Here is a 16479-nt window from a genome sequence, read left to right as displayed (position 1 = left end):
AGGGGGTGTGGGGGGCGGTTCTCGGTCCAGGAGCTGCCTATAGATTCAGGCAGAGTTTCCTGTGGGGGGGGGTGGGGGGGGAAGGGGTGATCAATGACATAGGGAAACCCAGCTCCCAGTGAGAGCTGTGCTGTGCTGTACCTGGAGAAGTCAGAGAGCACCTCTTCACTCTGACTGGATTGAAAATGGGGAAGTGTCTCCCTTACCAAGCTCTGGAGGTTGGGATCAATCAGTGTTCTCGAGACTGAGATTGGGAGGTCTTGTTGGATTAGGGGGTGAAGGGACGTGGAGTAAAGGTGGGTGAATGGTGTTGAGATATGTCAGCCAAGGACCAATCGAGTGGAGGACCAAGTTTGAGCCTCTCCTGTTTTTTTTAATGTCCATGCATTTAATGGGGAGCAGGGTTGTTGTACAGGATGCGGAACATCTGATCCTTATGGCAGTTGTGTCCTGTCCAAAGGCTGCTAACTGATATCCTCAAATTTATGTTGGGGACAAACTGAGTAGTGGGATTAGATTTAGTTTTTTCTAGCCAAAAGCTAGCACCCAAATGGTGGGTGGAACAACCTCCTCCAGGGTGTAGCCACCTGAGGGTATTTCCAACTTTTGGAAGTCACTGAGGAAGAGAATGAGTTGCTGTGACATGACCCATTGTGCTCCACCTGACTTTCACACCATTGCATGTCCCCTTGCTGCAGTTTGGAGCTGCTTCTACTAGTAGTATGGTGCTGTCAATCAGTGTGAGATACATGGTCAGGAGTTTATCACTCCAGTGTACTCAGAATTTCCCATTTCACAATGATTTTCACTGTCTCCTACTCTTTTCCTCTAACACTGCAGAAATCAGAAAAGTATAGAGACCCGGTCTGTGCACACAGGAACCCCAGTGAAATGCAGATTCCAGTTATACTGAGATGCTATAGGGTAGAAGTATTTAATTCACTGAAAGAGGATATGGCATTAGACCATAACGTGTGGAGCAGAAGTAGACCCATTGAGACCAGAACATTGTGCTAATTGAAAGAACAGTTTGATAAGGTAGTGGCTAATGGAATGGGAGCTATGGAAGTTATCGCTCTCGGTGCTGGCTATTCGAGTTCCTGATACTTGATACGTAGGATAATCTGCTTCCAGTGGGTTGTGCATTTTTAACAAGGACCGTTTCTATAATTCAGCAGGTTAATTGATTAAAGGCAGATGCAGTAAGAGATGAGTTACGATACCTGAGTCAAAATAAACCTCCCCCACTTGCAAATTTTCTCTTGTTTTTGACTTAATGCAGATCAAGGATGTGGAATGTTTTAACAGAAAATATTTTGTGCAGGGGTATTGACACTACTTTTGAGTTAGGAGGCCTGGGTTAAAGTCCCACCTGCTCCAGAAGTGCACAATAGCATCTCTGGGCAGGTTGATTAGAAAATATCTATTGAGTGCCTGGTATTGCTTTGAATTCCCAGCACAGGAGAAGAGTAGTGAGGAAGTGGAGCTAGCTACTCCAGCAAATAGTGAATTGAGCACTAACAATGCATTTCAGGGCTTGCTGGATAAACCTAAGGGGGAAAAGAATCGAAGGATAGAGTGATAGGGTGTGAGGAGGTTTATGTGGAGCAGAAACTCCAGCATGGAGCAGATAGGCTGAATAGCCTTTCTATGTTGTAAATTTTGATCCCAGGTCCCAGTTGAATTTTTCTGGGCATTGATAGAGGGTACAGCTTAATTTGGAGAAGAGAGCAATTTGTGTGCCTTCTACTTCACTCCCTTTGTGAAGTGAACTGGTGAAAACTAGCAACGTTAGCGCAGAATCCATTTATCTTAGTTCTGAGGAAGGGTCGCCAGACCCAAAACGTTAACTCTGTTTTTCCTTCACAGATGCTGCAAGACCTGTTGAGCTTTTCCAGCAACTTTATTTTTGTTCCTGATTTACAGCATCCGCAGTTCTTATTTATCTTAGTGGTGAGACTGAGGCATTGTGACTCGATCTCAGATGAGTATTGTTAAAACTGAAACTCTGTATTCTAGACCGTCACTGAAAGTGAAAGGAGTGGAGGAGACCAATGCAGAAAGAGTCTAATGGTGACTGAAACTGTTGTCAATTGTTTGGAAAGTTCATCTGGTTCACTAATGATCTTTAGGGAGGGAAATCTGCTGTACTTACCACTCCAGACTACATGTGACTCCAGACCCACAGCAATGTGGTTGAGTGTTAATTAGGGATGGGCAATAAATGCTGGCCCAGCCAGTGACCAATGTCAATGTCCTGTGAATGAATGAATAAAAGTAAAAGTGCTGAAAGTAGACTCTAAGGAGGCAGAAAGGAAAATTGCCTGGACTGATGGGTATGTTGAGATTTCTGGTGTGTCATTGGTGCCAGTACTGAAGCAATCTTTCTCTGTCTGGTTTTGCAGCATGTGCAGTCGCTGGCCTTTGGAACTGTGTAACCATCGATCCCCTCAACATTGCAGCTGGGGTCTGGATGGTGTAAGTAATTGAGTAGAAGCTGTTCTGTGATTCTCAAAAACACATTTTCAAATTGTCCTGTTTCCAGTGTTTGTGTGTCAGCTCTCCAATATCTACCTTGCTTTAGTTAAAAACCATTTTAGATTAGTCCCCTGGCTGAATTACATTGGCTGCTGGCCTGGAGCAGAAACGGCTGGGTAATTGATTCAGTCTTAATTCCTTCAAATTCCCAAACTTCCTCAAAACTGTGCTCCCCTGCTGCTATAATCTTTCTTTCCCACTGCAGCTATTGCTCTGAATAGCTCAGTCCACACACTTTACTAACTGGATCCTGCTCAAGTCCTCTCCACATCTCCCCACAGTCCTAAGCTTTAATCCTGAGCCACTACTTTCTGACTGAAACCCATTTAAAATAGATTTTTTAAGTCTTTATAAAGATTTAAAGGATCAATTTGAGCAGTAGTGTGATATTGTATCCTTTCCCAGACTTTACCTGGTTTACTTCCTGAACAGTGTAGCCCCCGGCAGAGAGGTTATTGCCTAGGTAATGCAGCAATGAACACTGACAGGGAGCGTTTCTTTACCCCTCAGGGAGGCAGTGTTTCAGTGAACCTTGCAGCTGTTCCAACAAGGACTTGCTGTGAGTGTAAGAGAGTGGTAAACCGCAGGCAGTGACCTGACTCCCAGCTCAGCATCTAGCTGCACCACGAGTGTCATCTACACGCAGATGAATTATTCCAAGCCACCTCAATCTTTTGGGCAGGCAGGTATTTTCTTCCTAATACCTGTACCCACAGCACAGGGCTTGGGGCCCACCTGGTTCTTGTTGCTGCTTATACACTTTTATATGTGGATACCATCCCATCCTCCTCCATCTCACCCTGTCCGAATGATCTCTGCCCTTTTCAAATTTTCCTTTATTTTCTAATCAAGTTGCTCAGAGATGTTTTTACACACTTCTGGGGCAAGTGAGACCCAAAGTAGGTCTCCTGGCTCAGAGATAAGAACACTACCACAAGAGCCCTCTAATTTTGCCTTAACTTTTAATTCCAAACTTTATTGAATTCAGATTACACCACCAGCCATTCTGGGATTTGAATCCAGGTCACCAGGACATTGCCACTTCACTAACACCTCCCCTTCTAACTTTCCCTTAAATGTCTGTGATGTTCAATTCCCTGTGGGATTTGTGTTCTCCCCATTGAGTCTAATCTTGAGTTGTGATCTAAAGCAGCCTGTTTTGGTGGCCAGTTACAGTGTGTTCTCCAGCCTGTAGTCACACTTTTTTTTTAACTTTCATATGCAGGCTGAATGCGTTTGTCCTTTTCCTCTGTGAAGCTCCGTTTTGCTGCCAGTTTATTGAGTTTGCAAATGCTGTGTCAGCGAGGGCTGATAAACTCCGATATTGGCAGAAAGCAATCTTCTACTGCGGGTAAGCATGGAGTGTACATGGCTCACACTGGTCATGGTGAGTGTCAGTCCATGATGTAGCAGAGCTGTAATGCCCCTGTTTGTGGCTGGGGATTATGTTAGTTGAGGACAGCAGCAGGTTTTACGATGTTGCTCCACAGTTGACGACGACCAATAATCGCATGCTTTGCAAATAATTCTGCCAGTTTGTTGTCACTTTCTTGTGACGGATGCAAGTAGTATCTGAGATATCTGTTTTCCCCACAGGATGGCGATTTTCCCAATATTCCTGAGATTTTCAATCACTACGCTGTTTGGGAATGCAATTGCTTTTGCATCAGGTGTGCTTTATGGACTCGCATCTCTTGGTAAAAAGTGAGTTTTCATGATATGTCAGTGGTGAGCAATGTATCATTTGGTGCTTTTAAAGTCAGGCAGCTTGGCAGTGTTGGTTGTCACAGAACGTGTAATCCTTAAACTGACTGACTTTGGTTAACATGTGCTGAAAATCTGCTGAAAGAGCTGAGGGAGGAAGCCCCTAGCTGTCCATGTCTGACTAATTGGTTAATGACCCACTGGGGAGGCCAGGGTTACATACTGACACCGTCATGTGGAGATTGCATGGATTCGTGAGTTTAAACAAAAATGCTACCTTGAGTGGGGAGAAGGTGTAGGAAAGGGAGAACATAGAACATAGAACATTACAGCGCAGTACAGGCCCTTCGGCCCTCGATGTTGCGCCGACCTGTGAAACCAATCTGAAGCCCATCTAACCTACACTATTCCATTATCATCCATATGTTTATCCAATGACCATTTAAATGCCCTTAAAGTTGGCGAGTCTACTACTGTTGCAGGCAGGGCATTCCACGCCCTTACTACTCTCTGAGTAAAGAACCTACCTCTGACATCTGTCCTATATCTATCATCCCTCAATTTAAAGCTATGTCCCATCCGAGGAAAAAGGCTCTCGCTATCCACCCTATCTAATCCTCTGATCATCTTGTATGTCTCTATTAAGTCACCTCTTAACCTTCTTCTCTCTAACGAAAACAGCCTCAAGTCCCTCAGCCTTTCCTCAGATGCAGAAAAAGGAGACTAGGAACCCAGAACAAAGGAGAGAATTGTCACTTCCATTCGCTTGTGCTAGAGACTGCAGTGCCTCGAATGCCTGGGATTGATTTTTCTGCAGGTCATTTTTATTCTGACTGTTGCTCTCAGAATTTCATTGGAGAAATGGTCATGTTTTTACCTGGGACTTGGCAGCTTTAAACATTTTTTCAGTTTGTCGCAGTTTGTACAACTTTGTTTAAATCCGTTTGCTGCGTTGGGCTTTTAAGGTAGACCATGCAAGCTGTGGACTGCAGTGGTTCAAGAAAGCAGCTTGTCACCACAATCTCAAGCAATTGGAGTTGGCAATAAATACCACTTAGCCAATAAGACACACTACCCATGAAAGAATAATAAAAACGCAAGACTGTTTCGTTCTGTTGTGTTTTATGACTCATTGGCTGATATAGAGCTATCAGTCACCCCTTTGCCAAAATGCTGTTTGACACTGACTTGTTTGTTGTTTTGAACTGATTTACCAGCTTTCGCCTGTGTTTGTGTTCTGAGTTAGAACAGGATAAAGTTGGTTACAATGCTGTTCCTCTTTAATAATCTACTGTTCGCTTCGCCTGGGCCACCCACGTATAGTGTCAGAAAGTGACTTATTTTTCTGTCCTGTGGTATGATAATACAAATTCATCTTTAGTTGATGGTGAATTGTCTAGTTCCCTCCCGTTGACTTTCCTCAGGTACAAGCTATCAATGGAAATTAGATTAAAACCCCAAAACTTTAAAACTCTCTGTCCCCAGCTGGAGGATTGTCATGATTCTGCACAGTGCAGTTTTGGATGTTGTCAGGATATTAGAGAGGGGAGATTTATGCAAATAGTTCCAGAGATAGCATGGTTTTCCATTAATGTATGTGCAGAGGCTGAGGTTGCTATACTTGACACAGCGAGGATTGTGAAGATCTAACAGATGTGTCCAGAATTATTAAGGGTTTTCTAGAGTAAATGAGAAATTAATTCTAGGCAGAAGGATTGATAACCGGAGGGACACATTAATAATAATTGTCTGTAGAACTAGAAGGGATGTGGTTGGGAGGTTGTGAATATTTTTGATACAGATGTTGTGATCTGGAGCGTGCTGTCTGAAAGCAGCTGGAAGCAGGTTCAACTGGAACTTTCCAAAGGGAATTGAAGAAATCCTGGAAAAGAGCGGTTTGCAGAGCTGTGTAGAAAGAGTAGGGCAGACTAATGCTAACTGGGTGGCTCTCAGAGCTAGCACAGGCACAATGGGCTGAACAGCCTGATTGGGGGTAGCTATTGATGTTTAGTGAAGACAACAAAGAACAGGACATAGTTGCCTCAACAAGTGTAACCTTTCTTGTACTAATTGAATTTAAAAAAAAAAAAAACCATTGAAACTGTGGTCTTTATAAACTGAGAAGCCAGTCGAGTACTGCAGGTACATCAATCCCTGAGCTCCATGTTAAACTGAATTTGTAAGTTGTTTTTTTGTTCTGGACATTTGCTAATGCTGCTCCCTCACCCCACCCGTCTCTGTCTCCCACCCTCCACTCCCAAAGGGGCGATGCTGTTTCCTATGCCAGGCTCCAGGACAGAAGAGCGGCCGATGAGGAGAAACAGTCGGGAATGCTCCATGGCGAGACAGCGGAACAATAAAAAGACCGTGATCTGTTTTCAACTGTACAACAGTGGGTTAACAAACTGACACAGCCTTTTCAACATTGATGTATGTTTAATCTATGCAGTATGAAGAGGGATGAGCTCCGGAGCAGGTTCCCTCTTTGCTCTCAATGTGCAGTTGACTGTTCAATTAGACAGCAGCTGCCAGCTCTCTTTAAATCTGATGGTTTTTGTACATTTGTCTCAATCATATGGGTTATGTTTGGAGCTCTGGTTAATTCCATTACTGACTGTAAATCACTCCAAGTTGGTGGGTTTTTTTACATTGAGTGCAGCAGATGCAATTGGAGCAGACTTGACTTGGACAGATTCTGATCACCGTTGCCAGGAGCCTTGCACTGTCTGCAGTGTCCATTGTATTACAGCGTTGATGGGATTCAAGTCAGAGCTGACATCGTACTGCTGCTATCTAAAGCACAATTTAATATGGTCTGCTCTTCCCAGTTCTTTTAAATCTGGGATTGAGAGGGCTGTCATTGAAAAATATACTGGGATTACTCTCTCTACTACACCCGCACCCACTCTTCCACTGGGGACAGTTGCACAATATTATCGCAGTTGGGGAGAAGTGGTGTAGTGGGATTGTCATTGAGCTAGCAAACTAGAGGCACAGGCTAATGTTCTGAATTATCGGTTCAAATCCATCATTTTAGCTAGGGGAATTTAAATTTGATAAATTGAAAACTAATCTCAGTGATGAGGACCATGACACTATCGTTGATTGTCACAATCATCTGTTGTCTGGTTCACTAATGTCCTTCAGGGAGGGAATTCTGCCATCCTTACCTGGTCTAGCCTGCATGTGACTCCAGACCCACTGCACGGTGGTTGGCTCCTAACTGCCCTTTGAAATGGCCCAGCAAGCAACAAATGCTGGGTTTGCCCGTGATGTCCACATCCTACGAAAGAATAAATAAAAAGTTTTCATTCAGAGACTGCCTTGTTTGCAACCTGTAGCTTCCTCACTATAAATAGGAGAGGCTGGAGTTGTATTGAGAATCTGAATCACCAGCTAAAATTGAATCTAACCCAGATCGGCAGGGCACTTCCCCAAAGGGCAAACATATTCTGCCTTATCAACACTATAGTGCTGTGTTTTCAGTTACACTGAATGAGAATGGTGACTTTGTACCCTTTTCACTGGACTCATATATTCCTGTACTTGAGTACACGTGACAAATTCTGTTTCTAATCTGGAGGGGACTTTAAGCATCAGTGGGAATGATGAAGGAAGGGCTGTGAACTGTAAATTGAGAAAGATTCCGGCACGGAGTTGCAATCAAGGCTCCGACACTATCTGCTGAAATGGTCAGCAAATGAATAATTCACTCTTTAACCTCTGCTGGATAATTTGTTTTGGTCCTTCTGAGTGTGAGGCCAGGACCCAGACCAGAGACAGGGTGGAGTTTATTCTGCCTGTTCTAGTTTGAGTTGTACAAACTCATGCCTAGTCCCAATCCCTGACTGTGGTACCTGAAATTGTATATGCAAATGTTTTGATTATACAAGGTGCTATTGCAAAGGGAGAGATAAATCCTTGCTGAACCTAACATGTGATCTGTGACAGCCTGATGAGACATCATTTGGCTTTTCCAATCAAATACAATTTAGTCTGTGAGTTGGATTCCCAGAGCAAGTTGAAGCTTCTCTTCTGTGGGGTGGGATCGCTGTGACGTTTAGAAACTCCAGGAGATTTTCCTGCTGTTGCACTACTTAGTTACTTTGGTGAAGCACCTTGGGCTGTTTGTCAAAAGCTGTGACTACATACAGGCTGCTGTGCTGTACCACATCCGCCACAGACCCCACAGCTTTGGCATGATCTAACTGAGGATTCTGCCGGATAGTATAGCATCCCTTTGTAATGAGATTTATGAATTTAGCTTCCAATGAGGAGATGAACAAACATTCATATATGCTGTGATTTGAGTTATGTGGGTTAATTCCTCCAAGGCGTTTGGGGATCTGCATTGGACACACTTGGAGCGAGTTAATGTAAGAGAATGTACTTTGTGTGGTTTGAAGTTGAAAATGGCTGGGTTCCAAGGACTGTGTTCAACAATTTATGACTATGCTATATTGGTGCTCTATCTAGAGGTTTACCCACAGGATGAGTGTGGGAGTGAATTGTCAAAATGTAAAGTTCCACAATGCAGTATAGTGCAAGGTTGCAAGGAGTAAGCATACAGCAGCACTGCTCTTTCGGCTCAATCGGTGGGAAAAGATTTTAATGTTCAGTAACTTTGTGTGGACAGCATACTATTTATGTACAGTATGGACTGAGGCATTCAGCTTCAGTCTGTTTGTATTGCTTCTTACTGAGCAAATGGTTCTGACATCCAGAATCAGTGGCCATAGACTTGGGGTAGGGAGATTCAAGGGGAAATATTTTCATTGGGTATTTAGATCAGGAACTCCCTGCTTGAAAGGTGGTGAAGGCAGAAACCCTCCTAACACATAAAATATAAAAACCTAAAAAACTGTGAATGCTGTAAATCAGAAACAAAAATAGAAGTTGCTGGAAAAGCTCAGCAGATCTAGCAGCACCTGTGAAGAGAAATCAAAGTTAACGTTTTGGGTCGAGTGACCCTCTCTCAGAAGGGTCTGATTTACAGTTAAAATATGTTTGGAAATGCCCTTGAAGTGCTGTAACCAATTAGGGCTATTCAACCATAGCAGGATCAGACTGGTGGCTGCCTTTGGCTCAGTTGGCCAGAAACCACCCTCCCCGCCAATTCATAGGTTTTTGTGATTCATACTCCCCCTGTCTCCTGTTGCCTCCCGTTTCCTTCACCCCATCCTCCGATCTAATTTTGAACGCTCTTAGGTGTGAGCTATAGCCCCTGGGAGTGAATGCCCCAGCTCTGCAGTATTCTGGGGAGAAGTTTCTGCTGTCTTATCACCTGATTCTCTTAGGGTTGTGAGTGTGAGATAAAATCTATTATTGGAACAAACTTGGCAACTCTGCCCCATACTTTGTCCTATCACTCTGTGACCTCCATGTCTAACAAGAAATCCCAATGTTGTAGACCTTGTATTGGCATTTCCTCAGAACTAATATCCTGATGTCCATTGCTGTCCATTCTCTGAAACATCAATATCTTTCCTGTAAAGTGAAGCTCCCTATGGAACATTTGTTTAACTTGAGTCTTAAGATTTTATATGAACTCCTCATTACCTCTTGAATTTTATAGTCTATTTATTCACTGGGTGCTAGTCTTGTTGGTAGTGCCTCTGAATTTGAACAACGATGCAGTTATCCCATCACTAACACACCTGCAGACTCTAATCTGGACTGGGGAATCTCCTATGTCGCTAGTTGTAAATCTTTGTTGGTGAACTCTCCTTACTTTATGGTGTAACATTATCGTTCAGGTGTTGCAACAGGAATTTATCTGAAGAGAGCAATCCCTGTGATTAATTTAGAGACCTTGCCAGGATGTTCTTCAATTGCATGTGTCGTGAGCTAACCAGTCTCTGTTGGTCAATAGCGAGAGATCCAAGTAATGTCCCTGAGCTAGAGAGGGCTGATAATCCCCCAGAGGTTCCTGTTGCTGAAACCTTTGGCATGTGTGTGGATATTGACTGGGGGTAGTTGTAATTGATGTTCCTCTCCGAGTGGTTTGTAATATCCCACCGATGCTCATGGTGAAACTCCTTGTGAGAAGTAAACATTAGGCTGAGGGACTGGGATGCATTTTAGTGCTTGCCCCTGAGAGGCTGTACTTTCAGGTCTGGTGGCGAGAATATTAGCCAAAGTGATGGCTAGAAAGAGATAGGATTGAATCACACCTTGCTAAGTTATACTGGCAACACTGCCTGACCATTGTACTTCTCACTTAGGAGAAGATCAATCTTTGTGAATTATTGCTTATTTATAAAGGTTTAATGTCCTTAGCTAGTTATCTTATTTAAATTAGACTTGTTATATTCTGTGTCCTTTATAAAATGTCTAAAAGAGCAAAGACACTGCAACTTTCCAGGGAGTTTGATGTGAGTTTGTCTGATTCCTGAGCAGAAGTTGGGATTGGATATGAGGGTGAATCTTTTATAAGGTGGGAGTGACAGTTGCAGTGTCTGACTCTTGCATTGAGGTATAGTGTTGAGACTAGGAGTGGTGGGCCTTGTTTAAAAATGACTTTTGGTTAGAATACAGTCTGGGGATATTGGCATCTGTGAAACTAAGTAATTGAAACATCATGCAATGAAATTCCCCAATGCTGCTGTCATTTCCAGCAGAGTTTACAAAGGAATTGTGTTGGAAAACCTTGTGCACAAACAGGTTTGTTCCATGTCACTAGGAAAAATGGGAGCAGCTCCGGGATATTTCCCTGTTGTTACATATTCTGGTTGCCACACAGTAACTGAGAGGGAGCTGTGTGCTAGAGCTTTCACTCCGTCTCTGAAGGGGCTGAACTTGATTTTGCACTTTATCCTCAATAATTTAAATGTCTGTTTTTGTAGAAGCACAAATTTCTGACCATGTACTGTGAAATAAAAAGGGTTTTCGGTTCTTGCTATCTTTTACTCTCTGTCTTGTCTTTTTGGAAGTGGATTTTCTATCATCAAAATGTAACTGGGATACAACAGAAGGATTAATTGTTAAAAAGAGAAAAGGAAGGTATCAGTTATACCAGAAGACAGAGTCACTCAACTGGATTTAATCCCATTCTGTAACTTACTTCCAGGGATCTGTTATTTATCTAAATTCTGCCCCCCCCACCCCAAAACCCTCGATTTAGATTCCAGTCTGTAACTCATTCCTGTGTATCCATTATTCTTTATATAGAACTTATGATTACATTCTGGTGCAGAGTATTAAATGGACTGCAGAGTGAGAACTTGGGGATTTTCTTCAATTATATTTAATTTTGCAACAGTAATTCACACTGTTACGTATAAACGAGAATTTCCTGCAGAAAGGATTCTCTGTATATTTACAAACATGTAAACTTGTGCAATTTTCAGAAGTGCAAGTTTTGTTACAGTTAAGTACATTTATGAATGCAACCTTTTAAACAACCTTATTATCAAAGACTATTGTTCAGCAGCAGATGTGAAGTTGTATAAATACTAGCTGTGGTTTGACATTGTCAAAGCCTTTGTCTAACTTCAGTGAAATGTCACCGAAGGAGAAAGGACTATTCAAACCATCACATCTGTTCCCTTCACAGGTTTTGGAATTGTCTCACTGGAGAATATGAACTGTTCCAGAAGTTTTTCTCTAATGTTACCCAACCTGGGAACGTTTGAAGACAGTGTAGGGAGGCCTTTACTCTGTACCTAACCCAATGCTGCCCCTGTCCCAGGAGCGTTTGATGGGGACAGTCTAGAGAAAGCTTTACTCTGTATCTAACACTGCTGTCCGAATCCTGGGAGGGTTTGATGGGGGACAGTGTAGAAGGAACTTTACTTTGCATCTGACCATGAGCTGCCCCTGTCCTGGGAGTGCTTGGGAAAGTGTAGAAAGAGCTTTAATCTGTATATAATTCTGTGCTGTCCCTGTCCCAGGAGTGTTTGATGGGGGCAATGGAGAGACATGGGAATGGATATCTACGTTTGCCTCTGAACCATCTGAAAGTGTTAAATAAAATCATCGTACAGCAGGATTAGTCTGTCCTCATAGCTTCAGTGAGCAATGAGGAGGCTTAATGGTAGGACTTTGTTTAGCTAATCAAAGTCTGTTTGCCTTGTCAGTTGGTCTCAACAACCAAGTGCTCTCGGATTCTGGAAAGAGTCTTGAATTTGTTCCAAGGTCCTCCTCCTTGTTTCAGGAATACAGAAAGCGGTAAATATTATCCCCAGGATGGATATGGCACAGAAGAACAGGAAAGGAACAGCAAGTCCAAAGGTATGCTGAAAAAGAAAAGAAAAGGTTTAAAGTTCTGTCTTTGCTCCTGTCTACAGCTTGTATGAAAGCTAGTGATCACAACGTTTAACCCTCAAGTCCGGTGAGCAGATTGAAAGAGCAAAAGACTGAACATTAGAAAGAAAGACTTCCACAACTTCATTTGTGAAGTTCATTGTCATTTACAGAAAAGTGAAGTAACAGCTGCAATGTGGGAAATAGTGCCCAAATATACATAGCAGGATCCCACAAACAGTAATGTTTTGATCATAAAATAACCCCTTTGGAATGAAGGATGAATGTTGGCCAGATCTTTTCATCTTTGAAATAGCACCATTGAGTCTTTCACATCCAGCTGAGTGCACAGCTTTCACATTGATCCCACATCTCATCTGAGAGGCAGCACCTCTACAGCCGAGCAGCACTCCCTCAGAAATGCACCAGGCATGTCCCCCTTTATCACGTTGTCAAGTCTCGAGTGGGATGCGAACCCACAAGTTTCTGGCTGAGCAAAGTAAGCCACACTTGATGCTGATAGCACTCTGGTAGCTTGCAGAGAGGAGATTGTCATTGTCATTATCTTGAGAGTATAGGTTTGAAAGGTGATCTAATTGAGCTGGGACTTAATTGGGGTGGCAAAGTATTTCCTGTAAGGGAAGTCCAGGACAAGAGATGCAGAGCCCTAAAACATGAGCCAGGGTGATGTTAGAAAGCAATCCTTCACCTAAAAGGGATTGAAATGTGAAACTCCCCCCAAAGTACTGTTGAGCTGAGGTCAATTGCCACTTTCATGACTAATATTGATAAATTTTTGTTGGCTTTGCAGGAATGAGGGATCTGGAGGAGAGGTGAGAAAACGGGTCTGAATTACAGATCAGTTGTCATATAGTTGAAAAACAGCAGGCTTGTAAGGTTGAATAGTCTCTTCCATCCTACATCCTACCGCACTGGTAGGCTGGATCAGTTAGGACTATGTTTGCTGGAGTTTAGAAGAATGGAGGGGGATCTTACAGAAATCTATAACGTTGTAACAAGATTAAACAGGGTAAACGCAGGAAGGATGTTCCTGATGATTGGGAAGTCCAGAACCAGGGGTCATAGTCTAAAGTATAAAGCACTGGGATGAGGAGAAATGTTTTCGCCCAGAGAGTGGGGAGCCTGTGGGATTTTCCATTGCAGAGATCAGGTGAGGCCAAAACATTGAATGTTTTCAGGAAGGAGTTAGAGTTCTTTAGGCTAAAGAGATCAAAGAGTACAGGGAGAAAGTGGGAACAGGATTTGGATGGTCAGCCGTGATCATATGCAATGGGACAGCAGGCTGGAAGAGTAGAATGGCCTACTCCTGTTCTTATTTTCCGTGTCTATCCTTACACAAACAGTCATGTCATCTCCCAGAAGAGGTAATGAAAATGTAGATGGAGTAAACCTTTGGCTAATTCTGAGCAAGAAAATAAATCAGGCACTGGGGGGAAAGTGTAGACAGTGAAAAACGTGTTAACCTTCACTTGTAAGAAGAATTCTGTTAAGATGAAGGCTGTGATCCAACTGACAGACACACATACGCCCGATGCGAACCCGCGGATTTTGAGTGGAAGGATCTCCGACATCATCAGCCAGGTGATTGGTCCCCAGCCGAAGGCATAGCCTGTATGTAGGGGTCAAGGGGGGGGAAGAGTTCAACCACATGGAGGCAGTTAACAAACCCAATGCACTGACAAAAGGCTTCAAACTAAAGATCATTTACTAAATCCACAATTAAAAGGTTACTGTGCAAGATAAGAGCTCAGATACTGGGGAGGATATATTAACATGGATGAAGATTGGCTAACAGGAGATTATATATTAGCAAACTGTAAGATTACAGCAGTGATACGTGCTAGAGTCCCAACTACTTATTAATAACACAAATGAATGGCCATCCTACATTTGCTTGTGTCACCAAGATTGGTAGGAAAGTAAGTTCTGAAGAGAATGTAAAGAGTCTGTAAGGGGAAATAAATAGGTTCAGGAATTCGGCAAAAATTCAGAAACATTTACACTTGTCGACTTTGGCAGGAAGAATAAATAAATCAGCTTGTTATTTAAATAGATCAAGTGAGGCAGTCTACACAACTCTGAAGAGCAGAAGGATCGGACTGTCCTGAGGTATCATTTTTTTTAAAAGAAAAGCTAGTTACCAGTTTGAAATAGTAAGAACTGCCGATGCTGGAGTCGGAGATAACACAGTGTGGAGCTGCAGGAACACGGCAGGCCAGGCAGCATCAGAGGAGCAGGAATGCTGACATTTCGGGTTGGGACCCTTATTCAGAAAATCAGAAAGTTTCTAAGGAAGGGTCCCAACCTGAAACATCAGCTTTCCTACTCCTCTGATGCTGCCTGGCCTGATGTGTTCCTCCAGCTCCACACTGCATTATCTTAGTTACCAGTTTTGATGTGCAGCAAATATTTAGGAATGCAGATGGATCGTTGATCCTTATTGAGTGAGAAATGGAACATAAAAGCAGGAATCCTTGGGATAACACAGCAGGCCTTGAGGACATTGCACCTGGATTGCTGTGCACAGTTCTAGGGGAGATTATGCTTGCATTGGGTGAAAGGTGAGAAGATTCACTCTTCACTGTTCCCCCATCAAACACTTCCAGGACAGAGACAGCGTGCAGTTAGATACAAAGTAAAGCTCTCTCTATACTATCTCTATCAATCACTCCCAGTTGAACTTACCAAAAATGAAAACCATGACACTGATGAGGGGAATGATGGTTGACCATTCTGTCGTTTTGTGTTGAAGTAGATGCTCAGCTGTTAAATGGGCTGTGTTCTCAAAGGGCATATTGGTGCTGGTTTGATTATGTTTTAATTCACTCACTTTGACGTAGACTCCGAGACTCAACATTGAGATGGACATGATTATACCTGGTAGGAGGAGGAGGAAATAAAAGGTCAGTTTCCTTGGTGGGTTGGGGTGGGAGGTTTCACTCTCAATGATGGGGATGTGGATGGAACCAGCTACAGGCAGTTTTCTGGGTACATTTCTGGATTAATAACCCAAAGGATATCACCATGGTGAGTTTATGAACTAGGGTTCTGATTAACAAACGGGAATCATGACCCTGAAGCAATCAGGTTTTCATAAAATCACTGGGCCTTGTGTATCCTTCAGGATAAGAAATGGCCTCCATGTGACTCCAGTCCCATTCCAGTGTGGTTGCCTTTCAGCTACTCTCTCCAGTGACCACTCAGTTTGTACAAACACCAATGGTTCAGGACAAATAGCAATGGCCTTTCCAACAATGTGCAAACATTGAGAATTATTTCAAATGCAGAATCCCAACATTCACTGATTGTCAGAACATCCACAGAATTGGGCTCAGAGTCTGGCAGCTGTGGGCAGTATATTAACGGGCTGGTCTTTCCAATGGGAGTTAGGAAGTTTTTGTGACTGGTTTGCAATGGAAATTGTGCAGAATGTCAGGACCCGAACCCCAGCCTGTCCTCGGAACAGCAGAATCACAGAGTCTGACTGTGCTACCTTCTGTCTCATTGGCAGCTGATTGACATTGGGAGTCATCACAGCTGAGTCTCGTCCTGTCTCACAGTGCCATCAGGATAGTGCTCAGGAGCAGGAGTTCCAGCTGATTTCCCTTTGACCTAACCCCAAAGAAGTTAAAACCAATTTTAGTGCATTCCATCCCTCTCCCACCAACTGCACATTATCTCAGTGGTGGGATCTGGGATCCCTCATTCCCATTCTGTGCTGATTGCTAAGTCACTGAGGAACAGCAGGCCCTTCCATTCTGTTTGGCTGAAGCTCCAGCCTTACTGTACCTGAGACAAAGAGAAGTCTCCGTCTTCCAGCTTTGTCCATTAGCCAGGCAGCTAACAAGACAGAGAAGAATCGAACAACCCCCACAGGCACAGCATCATAACGTCCTGCCTAATGAAAAAGACCTTCCATTAGTGTGTGAGGGGAGGGAGAAGGAGATAGAGGGGAGAGAGAAAGATGGTGGG

General features: G+C 43.2%; 2 protein-coding genes across 6 annotated transcripts in view; one reads left to right on the top strand and one right to left on the bottom strand.

Moving 5' to 3' along the window:
• Positions 1-11143, top strand: part of cacfd1 (calcium channel flower domain containing 1) — an 11547-nt gene extending 404 nt beyond the window's left edge. Inside the window, exons 2-5 of one of the 2 annotated variants that reach the window (XM_020517455.2) lie at positions 2406-2478; positions 3764-3889; positions 4135-4242; positions 6506-11143. In XM_020517455.2, the coding sequence (XP_020373044.1) occupies positions 2406-2478; positions 3764-3889; positions 4135-4242; positions 6506-6602 (404 nt within the window). In that variant the 3' untranslated portion in view covers positions 6603-11143. Of the gene's footprint in view, positions 1-2405; positions 2479-3763; positions 3890-4134; positions 4243-4923; positions 5351-6505 lie in introns of those variants that run through there. The other variant, XM_048613851.1, reaches the window with a different exon arrangement.
• A 329-nt stretch (positions 11144-11472) lies between these two features.
• The window catches only part of slc2a6 (solute carrier family 2 member 6), a 45578-nt gene continuing 40571 nt past the window's right edge, over positions 11473-16479 (bottom strand). For 3 of the 4 annotated variants that reach the window (XM_048613847.1, XM_048613846.1, XM_048613848.1), the window contains 4 exons: positions 16297-16405; positions 15193-15384; positions 13971-14116; positions 11601-12479 (listed from right to left, as the gene is read on the bottom strand). In XM_048613847.1, coding sequence (XP_048469804.1) covers positions 12327-12479; positions 13971-14116; positions 15193-15384; positions 16297-16405 — 600 coding nt within the window. In that variant the 3' untranslated portion in view covers positions 11601-12326. Of the gene's footprint in view, positions 12480-13970; positions 14117-15192; positions 15385-16296; positions 16406-16479 lie in introns of all 4 variants that reach the window. The other variant, XM_048613849.1, reaches the window with a different exon arrangement.

This window comes from Rhincodon typus, chromosome 28 (genome assembly GCF_021869965.1).
Source record: "Rhincodon typus isolate 14 chromosome 28, sRhiTyp1.1, whole genome shotgun sequence".
Lineage (NCBI taxonomy): Eukaryota > Metazoa > Chordata > Chondrichthyes > Orectolobiformes > Rhincodontidae > Rhincodon > Rhincodon typus.
This window is presented reverse-complemented; position numbering and strand designations above follow the sequence as displayed.